Source organism: Hylobates moloch, unplaced genomic scaffold (genome assembly GCF_009828535.3).
Source record: "Hylobates moloch isolate HMO894 unplaced genomic scaffold, HMol_V3 SCAFFOLD_9, whole genome shotgun sequence".
Taxonomy (NCBI): Eukaryota; Metazoa; Chordata; class Mammalia; order Primates; family Hylobatidae; genus Hylobates; species Hylobates moloch.
The window spans coordinates 27,231,460-27,248,072 of record NW_026652284.1 but is presented as its reverse complement, the minus strand read 5'-3'; the positions used below and the strand labels follow the sequence as shown (position 1 = coordinate 27,248,072).

The 16,613-nt window shown below is 46.0% G+C and overlaps 1 protein-coding gene across 5 annotated transcripts in view; it reads right to left on the bottom strand.

Annotated features, from left to right (window-relative positions):
• Positions 1-16,613, bottom strand: part of EPB41 (erythrocyte membrane protein band 4.1) — a 227,662-nt gene that overhangs the window by 3,276 nt on the left and 207,773 nt on the right. For all 5 annotated transcript variants that reach the window (XM_032759550.2, XM_058444377.1, XM_032759535.2 and 2 more), the window contains 3 exons: positions 7,081-7,182; positions 4,087-4,167; positions 779-883 (listed from right to left, as the gene is read on the bottom strand). In XM_032759550.2, coding sequence (XP_032615441.1) covers positions 785-883; positions 4,087-4,167; positions 7,081-7,182 — 282 coding nt within the window. In that variant the 3' untranslated portion in view covers positions 779-784. The remainder of the gene's footprint in view (positions 1-778; positions 884-4,086; positions 4,168-7,080; positions 7,183-16,613) is intronic.

Below are 16,613 nucleotides of genomic sequence, written 5' to 3'. Positions count from 1 at the left end.
CTGGTCTCAGAGCTTCAGCCATTCCCTCTCTGCTCTGCACACCCACCCATCTCCAGACAGCCTGGTCCTGCTCTTCTTGGTTTTTTCTCCTCTGGCTCTCCCAGGTTCTGGCTCAAAGATACCTGTGACTGGCCAGGCGTGGTGGCTCATGCCTGTAATCCCAGCACTTTGGGAGGCCAAGCCAGGTGGATCATTTGAGGTCAGGAGTTCGAGACTAACCTGGCCAACATGGTGAAACCCTGTCTCTACTAAAAATACAAAAATTAGCTGGGCATGGTGGCACATGCCTGTAGTCCCAGCTTCCTGGGAGGCTGAGGCAGAAGAATCGCTTGAACCTGGGATGCGGAGGTTGCAGTGAGCTGAGATCATGCCACTGCACTCAAGCCTGGGCAACAGAGTGAGATTCCGTCTCAAAAAAAAAAAAAAAAAAAAAAAGAGACCTGTGACAGCAGCAAGCAGAGCAGTAGAGAGAAGAGAGGGGGAAGGTGAAGTGGATCTCCGGCAGGATGCATGAAGACTCGGGGTAGCTGGGGGCTTATATCCAAGTTTGGGTCCCTCCTCTTACCCAATAATGCTGGCACTGCTACAGGCTGCTTTAGTTGGAGCCAAATACTTAATTTCCTATATCTTCCGCATCAGCCTCTCCTCTGCCTTTATCAAGTCCCAGGGTGGACACCTCTTTGTGGGGATGGGCTCCCAGTGTGTCCGAGGGTCCCATCCAGAGCCCTCTCAGACTGGGACAGTGGGCACCCTCAGCCCCAGCAGGAACACCCAGTACCTGAGCTCACTCATCAGCAATCTCGGTCTCCTGGTGGACGACCACCTTGGTCACTGACATGTCTGGGTGCTGCTCCTTTGCCTCCTTGATGGCTTGTACAAGGACCTACAAAAGACAGAAACAAGGGCAATGAGGCAGAAAACAGCCTGATGGCGAAGGAAGGCAGAGGTCGTCATTTCTCTGATGTTCTGACAAATCCAATACTCCTATCTGCAGTACCAGGGCAGCTTTAGGCTAAGCCAAGCTGATAATTACCTTACCCACCCTATCCTGCATAGGGAGGCTTCTGGACTGATAACACAGGGACAGGGAAGGTTAGCGCTGTCTTCCAGGAACTGGAGAGGGACTTTGGGGGTCACAGTTGTATCTGTTATATGACCCTTTTTTTGTTGTTGTTGTTGTTGTTGAGATGGAGTCTCTCGCTCTGTCACCCAGGCTGGAGTGCAGTGGTACGATCTCGGCTTACTGCAACCTCCGCCTCCCAGGTTCAAGCAGTTCTCCTGCTTCAGCCTCCTGAGTAGCTGGGATTACGGGCGTGTACCACCACGCCCAGCTAATTTTTGTATTTTTTGTAGAGATGGGGTTTCACTATGTTGGCCAGGCTGGTCTCGAACTCCTGACCTCAAATGATCCACTTGGCTTGGCCTCCCAAAGTGCTGGGATGACAGGTGTGAGCTACTGTGCCCAGCCTATATTATCTATTATACCTACCTATTATCTATCTATTATACCTAGGGGGTCTGAGAGGATTCACTCAAGACATGAATCTAAAGGACAAAACAAAATCGGTGTTCAACGTGGGGTAAGCGGCAAGTTCAGGACAGGAGAGGAAAGTAAAGAAGTGTGCAAGAAAAAGGAAGAGAAGGGCCTGTTATATGCCATGCACTAGCCTAAGCACATTACTTATTACTGAAACTCTATTAAGTTATTATTTATTAATAACTATATTGTTATTAAGATAAGTTATTATCATTACTTATTATTTACTTAAACTTTACAACTTAGTGAATTAAGGTAATGTCATTATTTGCATTTTATAGGTGAGGAAACTGAATTTCAGTAAAGAGCTTATTGTTTCATAGCTAGTAGGTAGTGAAACAGGGATTTTTTTTTTTTTTTTTTGAGACGGAGTCTCACTGCCCAGGCTGGAGTGCAGTGGCGTGATCTTGGCTCACTGAAACCTCTGCCTCCTGGGTTCAAGTGATTCTTGTGCCTCAGCCTCCCAAGCAGTTGGGGTTACAGGTGCCTGTCACCATGTCTGGTTAATTTTTGTATTTTAGTAGAGACGGTGTTTTGCCACCTTGGCCAGGCTGGTCTCGAACTCCTGACCTCAGGTGATCCACCCTGCTCAGCCTCCCAAAGTATTGGGATTATAGGTGTGAGCCAACGCGCCCAGCTGTGCAACAGGGATTTTAACTCAAGTCGATCAGACTTTCCTCTTTACCACACTGTTGTTTAGTTTCTGAGGGGTCCCTGTTTGAGGATCTGGAGGAGCTTTGATTACTTTAGAAAAGCTAAAGAGAGCAGAGGGAAAGTCAAAAGGGCAAAAACACCATCCTCTGTGGGCTGCAGTCTCTGAATCTGTAGGCTCCCCTGTGGAAGAGGACTCAGCTAGAAATGACCAGCTGACTACTCACCTGGCTCTGAAGAACCATCTCTAGAAGAGGCAAGGGAGGAAAGAAAACCCTCTTCTGCTCTCCTGGCTCTATGAATGGCATTCTCACAACCACCACCTCTATGGGCCCCTGCCCATCCTCCCTGATCCTGTTTACCCAACCCATCTGCTCACACCTCAGGCCCAGCTCAAGCCCTTCTCTTTGAGGACTCTGCCTCCGCCCACCTCTCTATGAAAGCCTGCTGCTCCACACTGCTTCTCCTTAACAGTTCTTAAAGTGCCTCCCTCCCCAGCCAGAGTGTACCATAGCTTACCCCTTCCATGCACTCTCAGTAACTAGAAAAACTGAGGGACACTGGAGCATCTCTCTGAGCTATCAAGTGTGTTTGGCCCTTATGACCCTGGAAGAAACCTGTGATCATCCTTATTTTACAGATGGTGAAACTAGAGCTCAGACTGGTAATATAAGTTGCTCAAGGGCATATAATCAATTAGGTTGCAGAGTCAGGATTCAGCCCAGGTCTGTCTCACTCCAAACCTCAAACACCTTTCACCCCATTGCTTTTGCTGTCTAGTGCAGACTGAGCACATAGCAGGAGCTCAGATCACACCAGACTGATTGGGTGGGTGCAGGCTTCTAAAGCAGCGGGACCCACTGAGCTGGGCCAACAGGCTGCAAGATATTTAGGCTTTGCAGCCTTGTTTCTGGGACCCTGTGCCTGCTATTCTCAGCTGTAACTCTCAACCCTGCCTCCAAGGGAACTGCCAGCACCATAGCTCAGTTTTTCTTTTTTTAAAGACACTCAGCATATCAGCATAAAAAGGCCACAGAATTATTGCTCCAGCAACCCTGTCAATGATTCCAGAAGCATTTGCATGCAGTCTTTTCCACCCCCTCTTCTCTGCAGCTTTACTGTTCTAACCTCACCCAGCAGAGAATTGGGAACATTAATCCTGACCTTATTATTTGCTAATTGCTTGCAGCACACAATTAGCACCCAATTAACATAAAAATATAGAATTTTAGCACTCAGGCCCAGAAATTATCTAGATCAACCCACTCTCTTCTAGGAGAGGAGAAAAAAATCAGTGGTAAAGTGATTTGCCCAAGGTCACAAGCAAGTTAGAGAGGTTGGACAGAAAACAAGTTTCGAGTCTGCTGGTGTCCTGTCCACCATACTATGCTCCCGCTCACGTCTTCTCAGCTGTTACAGCTCTCTAAGGGCAGGGGCACGCTTCCCTTCGTTTTGATGTTGTCTAGCATGGGTTCAGGTACCTTTACCTTCTGAACAGCAATAGCTCCATTTAACTGAGCTCACCATGTGCCACCAGCTGCTCATCCGGTATTTCACCTGATTCTCAACGACAACCCTGAGAGGGAGATACTATCATCTTCATCTTACAGATGCAGAATGGAGGCCCAGAGAGTTAACAGCTAGAATATATTAAGAACCAGCAATTGAATCAAGTCTGGAATCCAAAGCTCATGTTCTTTCCATTAAATTTCCTTGCTCCTCAATCTGTGGCCTCCATCCCACAGGCCTCTTACTTTGATTCTCTTTGTCTTTCTTCTCAATTAAGAGCTAGAGTGGCCAAAAAGACTTTTTGCAGATGAAGATGGCAAACAAACTCCTGTATTCATTGGTCTTCCTGCCCAGGGAGCCCTCCCAGGCCCAGATCTCAACATTCCCACCTGATCATGGTCAATATCAGCATCTCCTGTGATCACAATTTTCTTTTCAATGCGTGTCTCTGAAATCCCACCTTTTACAGTCTGGAACCAAAGAGTGGATGTCATATGAGATCAGCGATATAACAAGAATAAAAAAAAAAAGAAAAAGAGGCCAGGTTTAGTGGTTCACACTTGTAATCTCAACACTTTGGGAGGCTGAGATAGGAGGAATGCTTGAGGCCAGGAGTTTGAGACCAGCCTGGGCAACATAATGAGACCTCGTCTCTATTAACAAACAAACAAACAAAAAAAGAAAAATAGCAAAGATTATTCCGAAAGCTCCACTCCAAATTTTAATCTACTGCTGGGTACTGCAAAGGGCAGCTTTCTAACCTACTTGTCCAAAATCTCAACCAGACCTGCTCCTTCTACTCCCTTATAGAGCACACTTCTACTCCCTTGGATTATTAAAATCTTTTTTTTTTTTTTGAGACGGGGTCTCGCACTGTTGCTCAGGCTGGAGTGTAGTGGTGTGATCTCAGCTCACTGCAACCTCTGCCTCCCGGGTTCAAGCAATTCTCCTGCCTCAGCCTCCTGAGTAGCTGAGACTACAGGCATGCACCACCATGCCCAGCTAATTTTTGTATTTTTAGTAGAGATGGGGTTTCACTATGTTGGCCAGGCTGGTCTCAAACTCCTGACCTTGTGATCTGCCCACCTCAGCCTCCCAAAGTGCTTGGATTACAGGCGTGAGCCACCATGCCCAGCCTTGATTACTACAATCTTTTTTTTTTTTTTAAGATGGAGTCTTGCTCTGTCGCCCAGGCTGGAGTGCAGTGGCACGATCTCGGCTCACTGCAAGCTCCGCCTCCCAGGTTCAGGCTATTCTCCTGCCTCAGCCTCCCAAGTAGCTGGGACTACAGGCGCCCGCCACCACGCCCAGCTAATTTTTTCTATTTTTAGTAGAGACGGGTTTTTTTGTTAGCTAGGATGGTCTCGATCTCTTGACCTCGTGATCTGCCCGCCTCAGCCTCCCAAAGTGCTGGGATTACAGGTGTAAGCCACCGCGCCCAGGCTGAATTACTAAAATCTTTATTAAGCTAAATAGAAAATCACAATTCTGTATTTACTTTCTCCTTTTTCTTCCTCCTGAATACCACAGAAATCTAGCAAGTAAACAAAATAGGACTTTCTGTGCTCTTCTCTTATACATTTCTGTTTTAGAGACTGGATACTGATCCTATACATTTTAATTGATCTTTTTTTTTTTTTTTTTTGAGACGGAGTCTTGCTCTGTTGCCCAGGCTAGAGTGCAGTGGCATGATCTCAGCTCACTGCAACCTCTGCCTCTTGGGTTCAAGTGATTCTCCTGCCTAAGCCTCCCAAGTAGCTGGGACTATAGGCGTGTGCCATCATGCTCGGCTAATTTTTATTTTTTTAGTAGAGATGGGGTTTTGCCATGTTGGCCAGGCTGGTCTTGAACTCCTGACCTCAGGTGATCCACCCGCCTTGGCCTCCCAAAGTGTTGGGATTACAGGCATGAGCCACCATAATCATTTTCAAGAGGAAAAAAATCTGAAGGCTATGAACAAATATGTCACACAGCTTGAAACTGCGCTTTTGTATTTTAAAGCATTTTTATATTATTGATGTCAAAAGGTCCTCACATAATCTCCTGAGGGTGGGTAGATTTCTCTTTCTGGTAGATGAGGAAAACCAAGGTCTAGACACATTAAGTTAACTGGTTTCCAGTCATCTGTGTATTGATGACAGAGCTTGGTCAAGAAGCTATGTTTCTTACCTGTTAAAAAAAGTATTTTCCTCTAGTGCTACAGCAAACATCGATTGCCTCTGATTTTCTGGGGGTAGTTCCAATTTTAGATATTTTCTCTCTCTTGCTTCCTATAAACTATATTCTAATAATTCCAATATTTCATCATCCAAACAAGTTCTCATGGCCTTGTCCCTGGAATGCTGTAAAAATTCTTCCTCAGACCCAGAGTTCTGATTTTGGGCTTGGAAAATATGGTTGTATAAAAATACCAAAAATAATTTCCCTTAAGCTGACTTTTTGTTTTGTTTTTACAGAGATAGGGTCTCGCTCTGTCACTCAGGCTGGAGTGCAGTGGCATGATCACAGCTCACTGCAGCCTTGATGCCCTGGACTCAAGAGATCCTCCCACCTCAGCCTCCCAAGTAGCTGGGACCACAGGCATGCGCCACTATGCCCAGCAAATTTTTTTTCTTTTTTTTTGTATTTTTTTGTACAGATGAGGTTTCACTATGTTGCCAAGGCTAATGTCAAACTCCTGGGCTAAAGGGATCCACCCGTCTCAGTGGATTACACCACTGAGGATTACACCACTGTGGATTACAATTACAAGTGTGATTACACCACGCCTGGCCCCTTAAGTTAACTTTTTATTGAGATGGAGTCTGCTCTGTCGCCCAGGCTGGAATGCAGTGCACGATCTCTGCTCCACTGTAATCTCTGCTTCCTGGGTTCAAGCAATTCTCTTCCCTCAGCCTCCCGAATGCCGCCACAGGTGTATGCTGCCACACCCGGCTAATTTTTGTATTCTTAGTAGAGACGGGGTTTCACCATGTTTGTCAGGCTACTCTTGTACTCCTGATCTCAGGTGATCCACCTGCCTTGGCCTCCCAAAGTGCTGGGATTACAGGTGTGGGCCACCATGGCTGGCCAGGCTGACTTTTTGAACTTACTTCCACAGCCAGATAGGGGACTCACTGACCAGAGGGAGAGATGTATAAAGAGAACAACCACACCTACCTTTAGGAGACGACTAAGTAGCCTGGGATACTCTCAGGGTATCTCCCTAGATTTATTGCTGGGGAAGGCAGCAGGGCCTTTCCATCCAGGACTCTTTGAATAATGTGGCTTACTAGGGATGGAGCTGAAAATATTTGCTTATGGACTAGGGTCCTCTTGCAGAGAAGTGGCAGCAAGCTCAGCCTGCCCCTGGGTTCCATAAGGAGGTTTAGCTGGTCTGTTACCTTGGTAATTTGAGTTGTGGTGGTGCTGCTTGTGGTCTCAGATGTGATAGTTTGAGCTGTCAGCAAGACTCCTGGGTCCAAGTCTCCACTGTTGTCATCAGTCTGCAGAAGAAAGCGTGGCTCATCATCATGCCTCTCAGGAAGACCGGGCAGATGTTGCAGGCTGCAGCTTTGCTCTTCAGCCGCACGTTCTGATGCAAAAATCTCATTCCCTTAGAATGACCTCTTTTTTTTTTTTTTGAGACGGAGTTTCGCTCTTGTCGCCCAGGCTGGAATGCAGTGGTGTCATCTCGGCTCACTGCAACCTCCGCCTCCCGGTTTCAAGCAATTCTCCTGCCTCAGCCTCCTGAGTAGCTGAGATTACAGGTATGCACCACCACACTGGGCTAATTTTGTATTTTTAGTAGAGACGGCGTTTCTCCATGTTGGCCAGGCTGGTCTTGAACTCCCGACCTCAGGTGATCCGCCTGCCTCGGCCTCCCAAAGTACTGGCATTACAGGTGTGAGCTACCGCACCTGGCCAGGGTAATCTCTTTTTTTTTTTTTTTTTTTCTTCAGGGTTACCTCTTAATAAAATAAATTGGGACATGCTCGGTGGCTCATGCCTGTAATCCTAGCACTTTGGGAGGTGTAGGCGGGTGGATCACCTGAGGTCAGGGGTTTGAGACCAGCCTGGCCAACATAGTGAAACCCTGTGTCTACTAAAAAAACAAAATTAGCCGGGCGTGGTGGCGCTTGCCTATAATCCCAGCTACTCGGGAGGCTGAGGCAGAAGAATTGCTTGAACCTGAGAGGTGGAGGTTGCAGTGAGCCAAGATCCCACCACCTCGCTTCCAGCCTGGGCAACAGAGTGAGACTCTGTCTAAAAATAAATAAATAAAATAAAATAAAATAAATTCCCTGGGCACAAAGTTCCTTCTAAAAAAGTTGGATGGGTATAGTTTCCTTAGCATTGAGTCTGTGACAGGAATGGATCAGAAATAGGAGGCAGGGGCCGGGCGCGGTGGCTCATGCCTGTAATCCCAGCACTTCGGGAGACCGAGGAGGGCAGATCACCTGAGGTCGGGAGTTCGAGACCAGACTGACCAACATGGAGAAACCCCATCTCTACTAAAAATACAAAATTAGCCGGGTGTGGTGGTGCATGCCTGCAGTCCCAGCTACTTGGGAGGCTAAGGCAGGAGAATAGCTTGAACCCAGGAGGCAGAGGTTGCAGAGAGCCGAGATTGCGCCATTGCACTCCAGCCTGGGCAACAAGAGCGAAATTCTGTCTCAAAAAAAAACCACAGGTCAAAAATGACAAAATTAACACATGTATAGCATTTTATAGTTCACAAATGCCTTTCAAACATTAGCTTTTTTTTTTTTTTGAGATGGAGTCTTTCCCTGTTGCCCAGGCTGGAGAGCAGTGGCGTGATCTCAGCTCACCAAAACCTCCACCTCCTGGGTTTAAGCAATTCTCCTGCCTCAGCCTCCTGAGTAGCTGGGAATATAGGCACACGCCACTATGCCCGGCTAATTTTTGTATATATATATATTTTTTTGAGATGGAGTTTCGCTTCTGTTGCCCAGGCTGGAGTGCAATAGTGTGATCTCGGCTCACTGCAACCTCTGCCTCCCAGGTTCAAGCAATTCTCCTGCCTCAGCCTCCCAAGTAGCTGGGATACAGGCGCCTGCCACCACGCCCGGCTAATTTTTGTATTTTTAGCAGAGATGGAGTTTCACCATATTGGCCAGGCTGGTCTCGAACTCCTGACGTCGTGAACTGCCCACCTCCATCTCCCAAAGAGCTGAGATTACAGCTCTTTGAGCCACTGTGCCCAGCCGCTAACTAATATTTTCTTCAGCCAAGACCAGTCATCTACTTTATTTATTTATTTTTTATTTTTTTATTATTATTATTTTTTTGAGACGGAGTCTTGCTCTGTCACCCAGGCTGGAGTGCAGTGGCGCAATGTCAGCTCACTGCAAGCTCCGCCTCCCAGGTTCACGCCATTCTCCTGCCTCAGCCTCTCTGAGTAGCTGGGACTACAGGCGCCCGCCACCACGCCCGGCTAATTTTTTGTATTTTTAGTAGAGACGGGGTTTCACCGTGGTCTCGATCTCCTGACCTCGTGATCTGCCCGCCTCGGCCTCCCAAAGTGCTGGGATTACAGGCTTGAGCCACCGCGCCCGGCCCAGTCACCTACTTTAGATTCGGACTCAACTAATATTTATTATACTCCTACTATGTGCCAAGCATATAATTCAACTGTTATCTCAATTATGCCTCTCAATATCTGAGGGAGGAACCATTATTATACACACTGTACAGTTAAGAAAACAGAGCTCCAGAGAGGTTAAGAATTTGCCCAAGACTAATGGGTGTTTGAACTAGGACTCAGGGCAAGAAACTCCCTGTTTGAAGTCTGGGGTTTGGGTCCCCACTCAGACAGTAACCAGCTGTGGGACCTTGGGCAAGTCACTCTGACTTCTCTGAGCTTTAGTTTTCTCATTTATTTGATTTTTAAATTTTTATTTATTATTTATTTTATTTTTTGTTGAGAGGGAGTTTTGCTTTTTCCCCAGGCTGGAGTACAATAGTGGGATCTCGGCTCACCGCAACCTCCATCTCCTGGGTTCAAGCGATTCTCCTGCCTCAGCCGCCCAAATAGCTGGGATTACAGGTGTGAGCCACTGTGCCCAGTCTAGTTTTCTCATTTATAAAAGCAATACTGGGGACTGGGCGCAATTGGCTCACACCTGTAATCCCAGCACTTTGGGAGGCCAAGCCGGGCGGATCACGAGGTCAGGAGTTCAAGACCAGCTGACCAATATGGTGAAACCCCGTCTCTACTAAAAATACAAAAATTAGCCAGGCGTGGTGGCACACGCCTGTCGTCCCAGCCACTCAGGAGAATCTCTTGAACCCAGGAGGTGGAGGTTGCAGTGAGCCGAGATCACGCCACTGCACTCCAGCCTGGGTGACAGAGGGAGACTCCATCTCAAAAAAAAAAAAAAAAAAAATCCAAAAAAAAAAAAAAAAAAAAATCCCAGCTACTTGGGAGGCTGAGAGGTTGCAGTGAGTTGAGATTACGCCACTGCACTCCAGCCTGGGCAACAAGAGTGAAACTCCATCTCAAAAAAAAAAGAAATAAATAAAATAAAAAATAAAAGCGATATGGGAATATGTGTTCTGCCTACACCGTAGCACTGTTGTGAGCATACAAAGAAATTATACAAATAAAATTAGCTGATAAATTGTTATAACATGAATTTGCATGCCAGAAGGGCTAAAGCTTTTTGAAGAATTCCTCTATAAACCTGTGACTCTATCTTTATCTACCTCCTGCCCGCTCCCTCTAGTCTCTTTTCTGTCTCTGAAGAAGGCTAAAGATGCAGGAGACACTGATGTTTTCCTACTTACCCTGTTCCCATACAGGGTCTCTTTTCCTTGATCCTCTTACCAATGTTTCCTCATGATGGTCATTTGTCCTACGACCCAGCAATTTGACTCTTAGATGTTTTCTCAAGATAAATGAAACGCCCACAAAAAGATTTGTGGCCGGGCACGGTGGCTCATGCCTGAAATCCCAGCACAATGGGAGGCCGAGGCAGGTGGATTACCTGAGGTCCGGAGTTTGAGACCAGCCTGGCCGACATCGTGAAACCCTGTCTCTACTACAAAATACCAAAAAATTAGCTGGGCGTGGTGGCTCATGCCTGTAGTCCCAGTTACTCTGGAGGCTGAGGCAGGAGGATCGCTTGAACCGGGAGGCGGAGGTTGCAGTGGGCTGAGATCATGCCACTGCACTCCAGCCTTGGCAACAGAGCCATACTCTGTCTCAAAAAAAAAAAAAGATTTGTACATGAACATTCATAGCAGCTTTATTAATATTTTCCCAAACTGAAATTCATCCAATTGTCCATCAACAAATGAATGGATAAACAAATTGTGGTATATTCATTCAATGTAATACTATTTGGCAATAAAAAAGAGGGAACTACTGATTCACGTAACATGGATGAATCTAAAAAACATTATATTCAGAAAGAAGGCAGACACTGTTGGGCACGGTGGCTCAGGCCTGTAATACCAGCACTTTGGGAGGCCGAGGTGGGTGGATCACCTGAGGTCAGGAGTTCAAGACCAGCCTGGCCAACATGGTGAAACCCCGTCTCTACTAAAAATACAAAAATTAGCCAGGTGAAGTGGTGGGCACCTGTAATCCTAGCTACTCAGGAGGCTGAGGCAGGAGAATCGCTAGAATCCAGGAGGTGGAGGTTGCAGTGAGCCGAGATGGTACCAGTGTGCTCCAGGAGGCTGGGTGACAGAGTGAGACTCCAATTCAAAAAGAAAGAAGGAAGCCATTGACAAAAGTGTACTACTGTATACTTCTACCTACATGAAGTCCAAATCAGGCAAAACTAAGCTATACTGATAGAAAGCAGAGCACTGGCTGCCTAACGGGGTAGACATCAGATGGAAAAGGCTATGAAGCCAGTTTCAGGAGTAATGTTCTGTATCCTAAATGTGTCTTGGTTACACACGTATAGCCATTTGTCAAAACCAATCAAATTGCTAGGCATGGTGGCTCACATCTGTACTACCAGCACTTTGGGAGGCTGAGGAGGGAGGATTGCTTGAGCCCAGGAGTTCGAGATCAGCCTGAGCAACAAAGTGAGCCCCGTCTGTATAAAAAATTAAAAAATTAGGCCAGGCACAGTGGCTCACGCCTGTAATCCCAGTACTTTGGGAGGCCGAGGCGGGAGGATCATGAGGTCAGGAGTTCGAGACCAGCCTGACCAACATGGCGAAGCCCTGTTTCTACTGAAAAAAGAAATACAAAAATTAGCCAGGCATGGTGGCGCGCACCCATAATCCCAGCTACTCAGAAGGCTGAGGCAGGAGAATCGCTTGAACCCGGGAGAAAGAGATTGCAGTGAGCTGAGATCACACCACTGCAGTCCAGGCTAGGTGACAGAGCGAGACTCCGTCTCAAAAAAAAAAAATTAAAAAGTTAGTCACATGTAGTGGTGTGCGCCTGGGGTCCTAGCTACTCAGGAGGCTGAGGTGGGAGGATCGCTTGAGCCCAAACGGTCGAGTGAACTGTGGTCATGCCACTGTACTCCAGCCTGGGCAACAGTGTAAGACCCTGTCTGTGCATTTCACTGTATGTAAATTTTACCTCAAACACACCCATATACACACATGAAAAACTACACGTAAAAACTATCCCCTCTGACCATGTTTTCCAAAGCATGGAGACTGTGAATGAATAAAAAAACGATGCTCAGGCTTACTTATCCAGCAAGATAATAAAAGCAAAAGTAGAAATAGTAAATAAATAATAACAATTGCAAATTAATATCTAGTGCTTATTATCTGCCAGGCACTTTAGAAACATTTATGTGCATTAATTCATTTATTCCTGACAACAACCCTATGAGGTACAACTATTAGCCATATTTTACAAATGAGGAAACTGAGGCACATGGCGATTTAGTAATTTGACTGCACACTAGTAAGTGACAGGGCAGGTTCAAAGCCAGGAAATCTGACTCTGACTCAAAAGTTAACACTCTTCCCCACTCTACCCCACTGTCCAGCATAAGTAATAAAAAGCAATGTGGGCCGGGCGCGGTGGCTCACGCTTGTAATCCCAGCACTTTGGGAGGCCGAGGCGGGCGGATCACGAGGTCAGGAGATCGAGACCACGGTGAAACCCCGTCTCTACTAAAAATGCAAAAAATTAGCTGGGTGTGGTGGCGGGCGCCTGTAGTCCCAGCTACTCGGAGAGGCTGAGGCAGGAGAATGGCGTGAACCCGGGAGGCAGAGCTTGCAGTGAGCCGAGAACGCGCCACTACACTCCAGCCTGGGCGACAGAGCAAGACTCCGTCTCAAAAATAAACAAACAAATAAATAAAATAAAAAGCAATTTGTATCTTGACTGACTGTCTTAAGCCTGGTTAAAATGAAATAAAGGCAAATGTTTAACAACGCAATATAATAATAGCTACCATTATGAATAGCTAATAAATACCAGGCAAACACTGTGCTTATTTCAATAACTTGATCACAGCATTTTTCAGAACAGAAAACTAAGGCTCAAAAAGATAAGGGACTTGCCCAAGGTCACAAAACTAGCAAATGTCGGAATTAAGGCCTAAGTCACTCTAATTAAAAAGCCCATGGGCTCTGTCAAGCATATCACGCTGCCTTTATATTTCTCTAATATGTTAGGATATTTTAAAATGACTGCTTCCATTTCCTTTTTTTGTAGGAGCTACCTACACCCACACCACATGGACTTCTGTGGGCAGTGTGGCTCTAACTTTTAAAACAATTTATTTTGAACCATTTAAATTTTGGGGGCACAGGGTGCGGTGGCTCATGCCTGTAATCCCTGCACTTTGGGAGGCCGAGGCGGGCTGATCATTTGAGGCCTGGAGTTTGAGACCAACCTGGCCCACAAGGTGAAACCCTGTCTCTACTAAAAATATAAAAATTAGGCTGGGTGCGGTGGTGACTCACGCCTGTAATCCCAGCACTTTGGGAGGCCAAGGTGAGTGGATCACGAGGTCAGGAATTCAAGACCAGCCTGACCAACATGGTGAAACCCCATCTCTACTAAAAATACAAAAATTAGCTGGGTGTGGTGGTGGGCAACTGTAATCCCAGCCACCTGGGAGGCTAAGGCATGAGAATCACTGGAACCCAGGAGGTAGAGGTTGCAGTGAGCTGAGATGGCACCACTGCCTTCCAGCCTGGGCGACAAGAGGGAAACTCTGTCTTAAACAAAAATAAAAATAAAAATATAAATATAAATATTAGCCAGGTGTGGTGGCATGCACATGTAATCCCAGCTGCTCAAGAGGCTGAGGCACGAGAATCACTTGAACCTGGGAGGCAGAGGTTGCAGTGAGCTGAGATCATGCCACTGCACTCCAGCCTGGGCTACAGAGCAAGACTGTCTCTAAATAATAATAATAATAAAATAAAATTTTTTGGCTATGTCTATGCTATAAAAATTTTAATACTTCAAAATGTTGTACAGTGAAAAGTCAGTTTCCCTCCCACTCCTGACCTGAGTCCTGCAGTCTCAGTCTCCTTCATCAGGGGCCACTATACATTTTGGTTGGTTTTTTGTTTTGTTTTTTAGTACCCATTCAGAGAGAGTGTAATGATATACAAGCCTAAACACACACAGCTGCAATATACATCCCTTCTCCCCTCCATAAACAGTACCACCATAGTGCACCATGCTTGTTCACTTACCAATTTATCATGTAGCTTGTTCCCATCAGAAGCTTTTATTAAAGGCCACACAGAATTACCTTAATTGGATGTACCATAATGTATTTAACCAGCTCTCCACTGATGGACATTTAGCTTGTTTCCATGGTACTGACAACTTAAAGGGATTCTCTGCCATATGAAGTAATTATTTCCTATATCCTCTGGCTAATAGCATGTACAATTTTAAAGTAATTTCCTATTCCTTTTTCAGTCCCCTTCACTGCCAAGACCTATTCATTCATTTCTCTGTCTCTCTCAACTGACACATTTCTTTTTTCTTGTTTCCTCAGACACTTCAGTTCTTTACAAGCATTTTTCCAGAGATGTTCTAGTCATATTCCTGGCCCCAGACCTCTCCCTACTTTATTTCATTTTGTTTTTTTGATACAGGGCCTCACTCTGTCCCCCAGGCTGGAGTGCAGTGGCACAATCACAGCTCACTGCAGCCTCGAACTCCTGGGCTCAAGGGAGCCTCTGCCTCAGCCTTCTGAGCAGCTGAGACTATGGGTGCGTCCACCATGCCTGGCTCATTGCTTCAATTATGCCACTTTGTTAGTATCGATAAACTTTACACAACCTCTCATTATTATTTGTTTATTTATTTACTTATTTATTTTTGAGATGGACCCTCCCTCTTTCACCCAGGCTGGAATGCAATGGCACGATCTCGGCTCACTGCAACCTCCACCTCCCAGGTTCAAGCGATTCTTCTGCCTCAGCCTCCCAAGCAGCTGGGACTATAGGTGCACACCACCATGCCTGGCTAATTAAACTCTCATTATGTACCAAACTCAAAATCCACACTCTAGACCACGAGAGAGAGAATAGGGAAGCATACTGACACTAAGTGTCCATGAACATGCCCAGTGCTTTGCAGACATCATTTCACCTAATTTTCCTCCAAAGCTTGCAATGGTCAGTGGTATTATCCCCACTTTACTGCCAAGGAAATACAAGCTTAGAGAGATTAGCAACTTGCCTAAGGTTACCTAGTTGGTACCTACCTGATTGAGCTAGGGTACAAATTCTATTTCTCTCTTTCTCTTTTTTTTCTTTTTTTGAGATGGACTTTTGCTCTTGTTGCCCAGGCTAGAGTGCAATGGCGCCACGTTGGCTCACTACAACCTCCGCCTCCTGGGTTTAAGCAATTCTCCTGCGTCAGCCACTCAAGTAGCTGGGATTACAGGCGTGCACCACCGTGCCCGGCTAATTTTGTATTTTTAGTAGAGATAGGGTTTCACCATGTTGGTGAGGCTGGTCTTGAACTCCTGACCTCAGGTGATCCACCCACCACGGCCTCCCAAAGTACTGGGTTTACAGGCATGAGCCACTGCACCCAGCCCTCTTTTTTTTTTTGAGACAGGGTCTTGGTGTGTTGCCCAGGCTGGAGTACAATGGCCTGATTCTAGCTCACTGTAGCCTTGAACACCTGGGCTCAAGGAATCTTCCCAACTCAGCCTCTGAATAGCTGCGACTACAGCTATGCCACCACACCCAGCTAATATATATATTATATATTTAATGTATACTTATATATTAGTTTATATATTTAATACAATTATGTTGTATTAATTATATAATTATATAATTTAATATGTATAATTATAAATTATATATAATATTATATATATATAAAATACATATATAAAAGAGATGGGGGTCTTACTTTGTTGCCCAGGCTGGTCTGGAACTACTGGTCTCAACTGATCCTCCCTCCTCAGCCTCCCAAAGTGATTGTGACCAACCCTAAAGTCACTGTGACCAACCCTAATTCTCTTTTTTCTAATTGCAATGCACATGCTTTTATTTATTTATTTATTTTTTTGAGACAGAGTTTCACTCTTGTTGCCCAGGATGGAGTGCAATGGCACAATCTCCGCTCACCCCAACCTCCGCCTCCCAGGTTCAAGCAATTCTCCTGCCTCAGCCTCCCGAGTAGCTGGGGATGCACCACCAAGCCCAGCTAATTTTTTTGTATTTTAGTAGAGACGGGGTTTCTCTATGTTGGTCAGGCTGGTCTTGAACTTCTGACCTCATGTGCTCCGCCCACCTTGGCCTCCCAAAGTGCTGGGATTACAGGCGTGAGCCACCGCGCCCCGCAATGCACATGCTTTTAAATTACCAAGCCACACTGTTTCCTAAATGGAGATAACATCATCCAGTTCATGGTGAGGTGAGGATTAAGTGAAAAGATTTATGTGAAAGCACCTAGCCAGAACTTCACATGGCTATCTCTTTCCCATCATTCAGACCT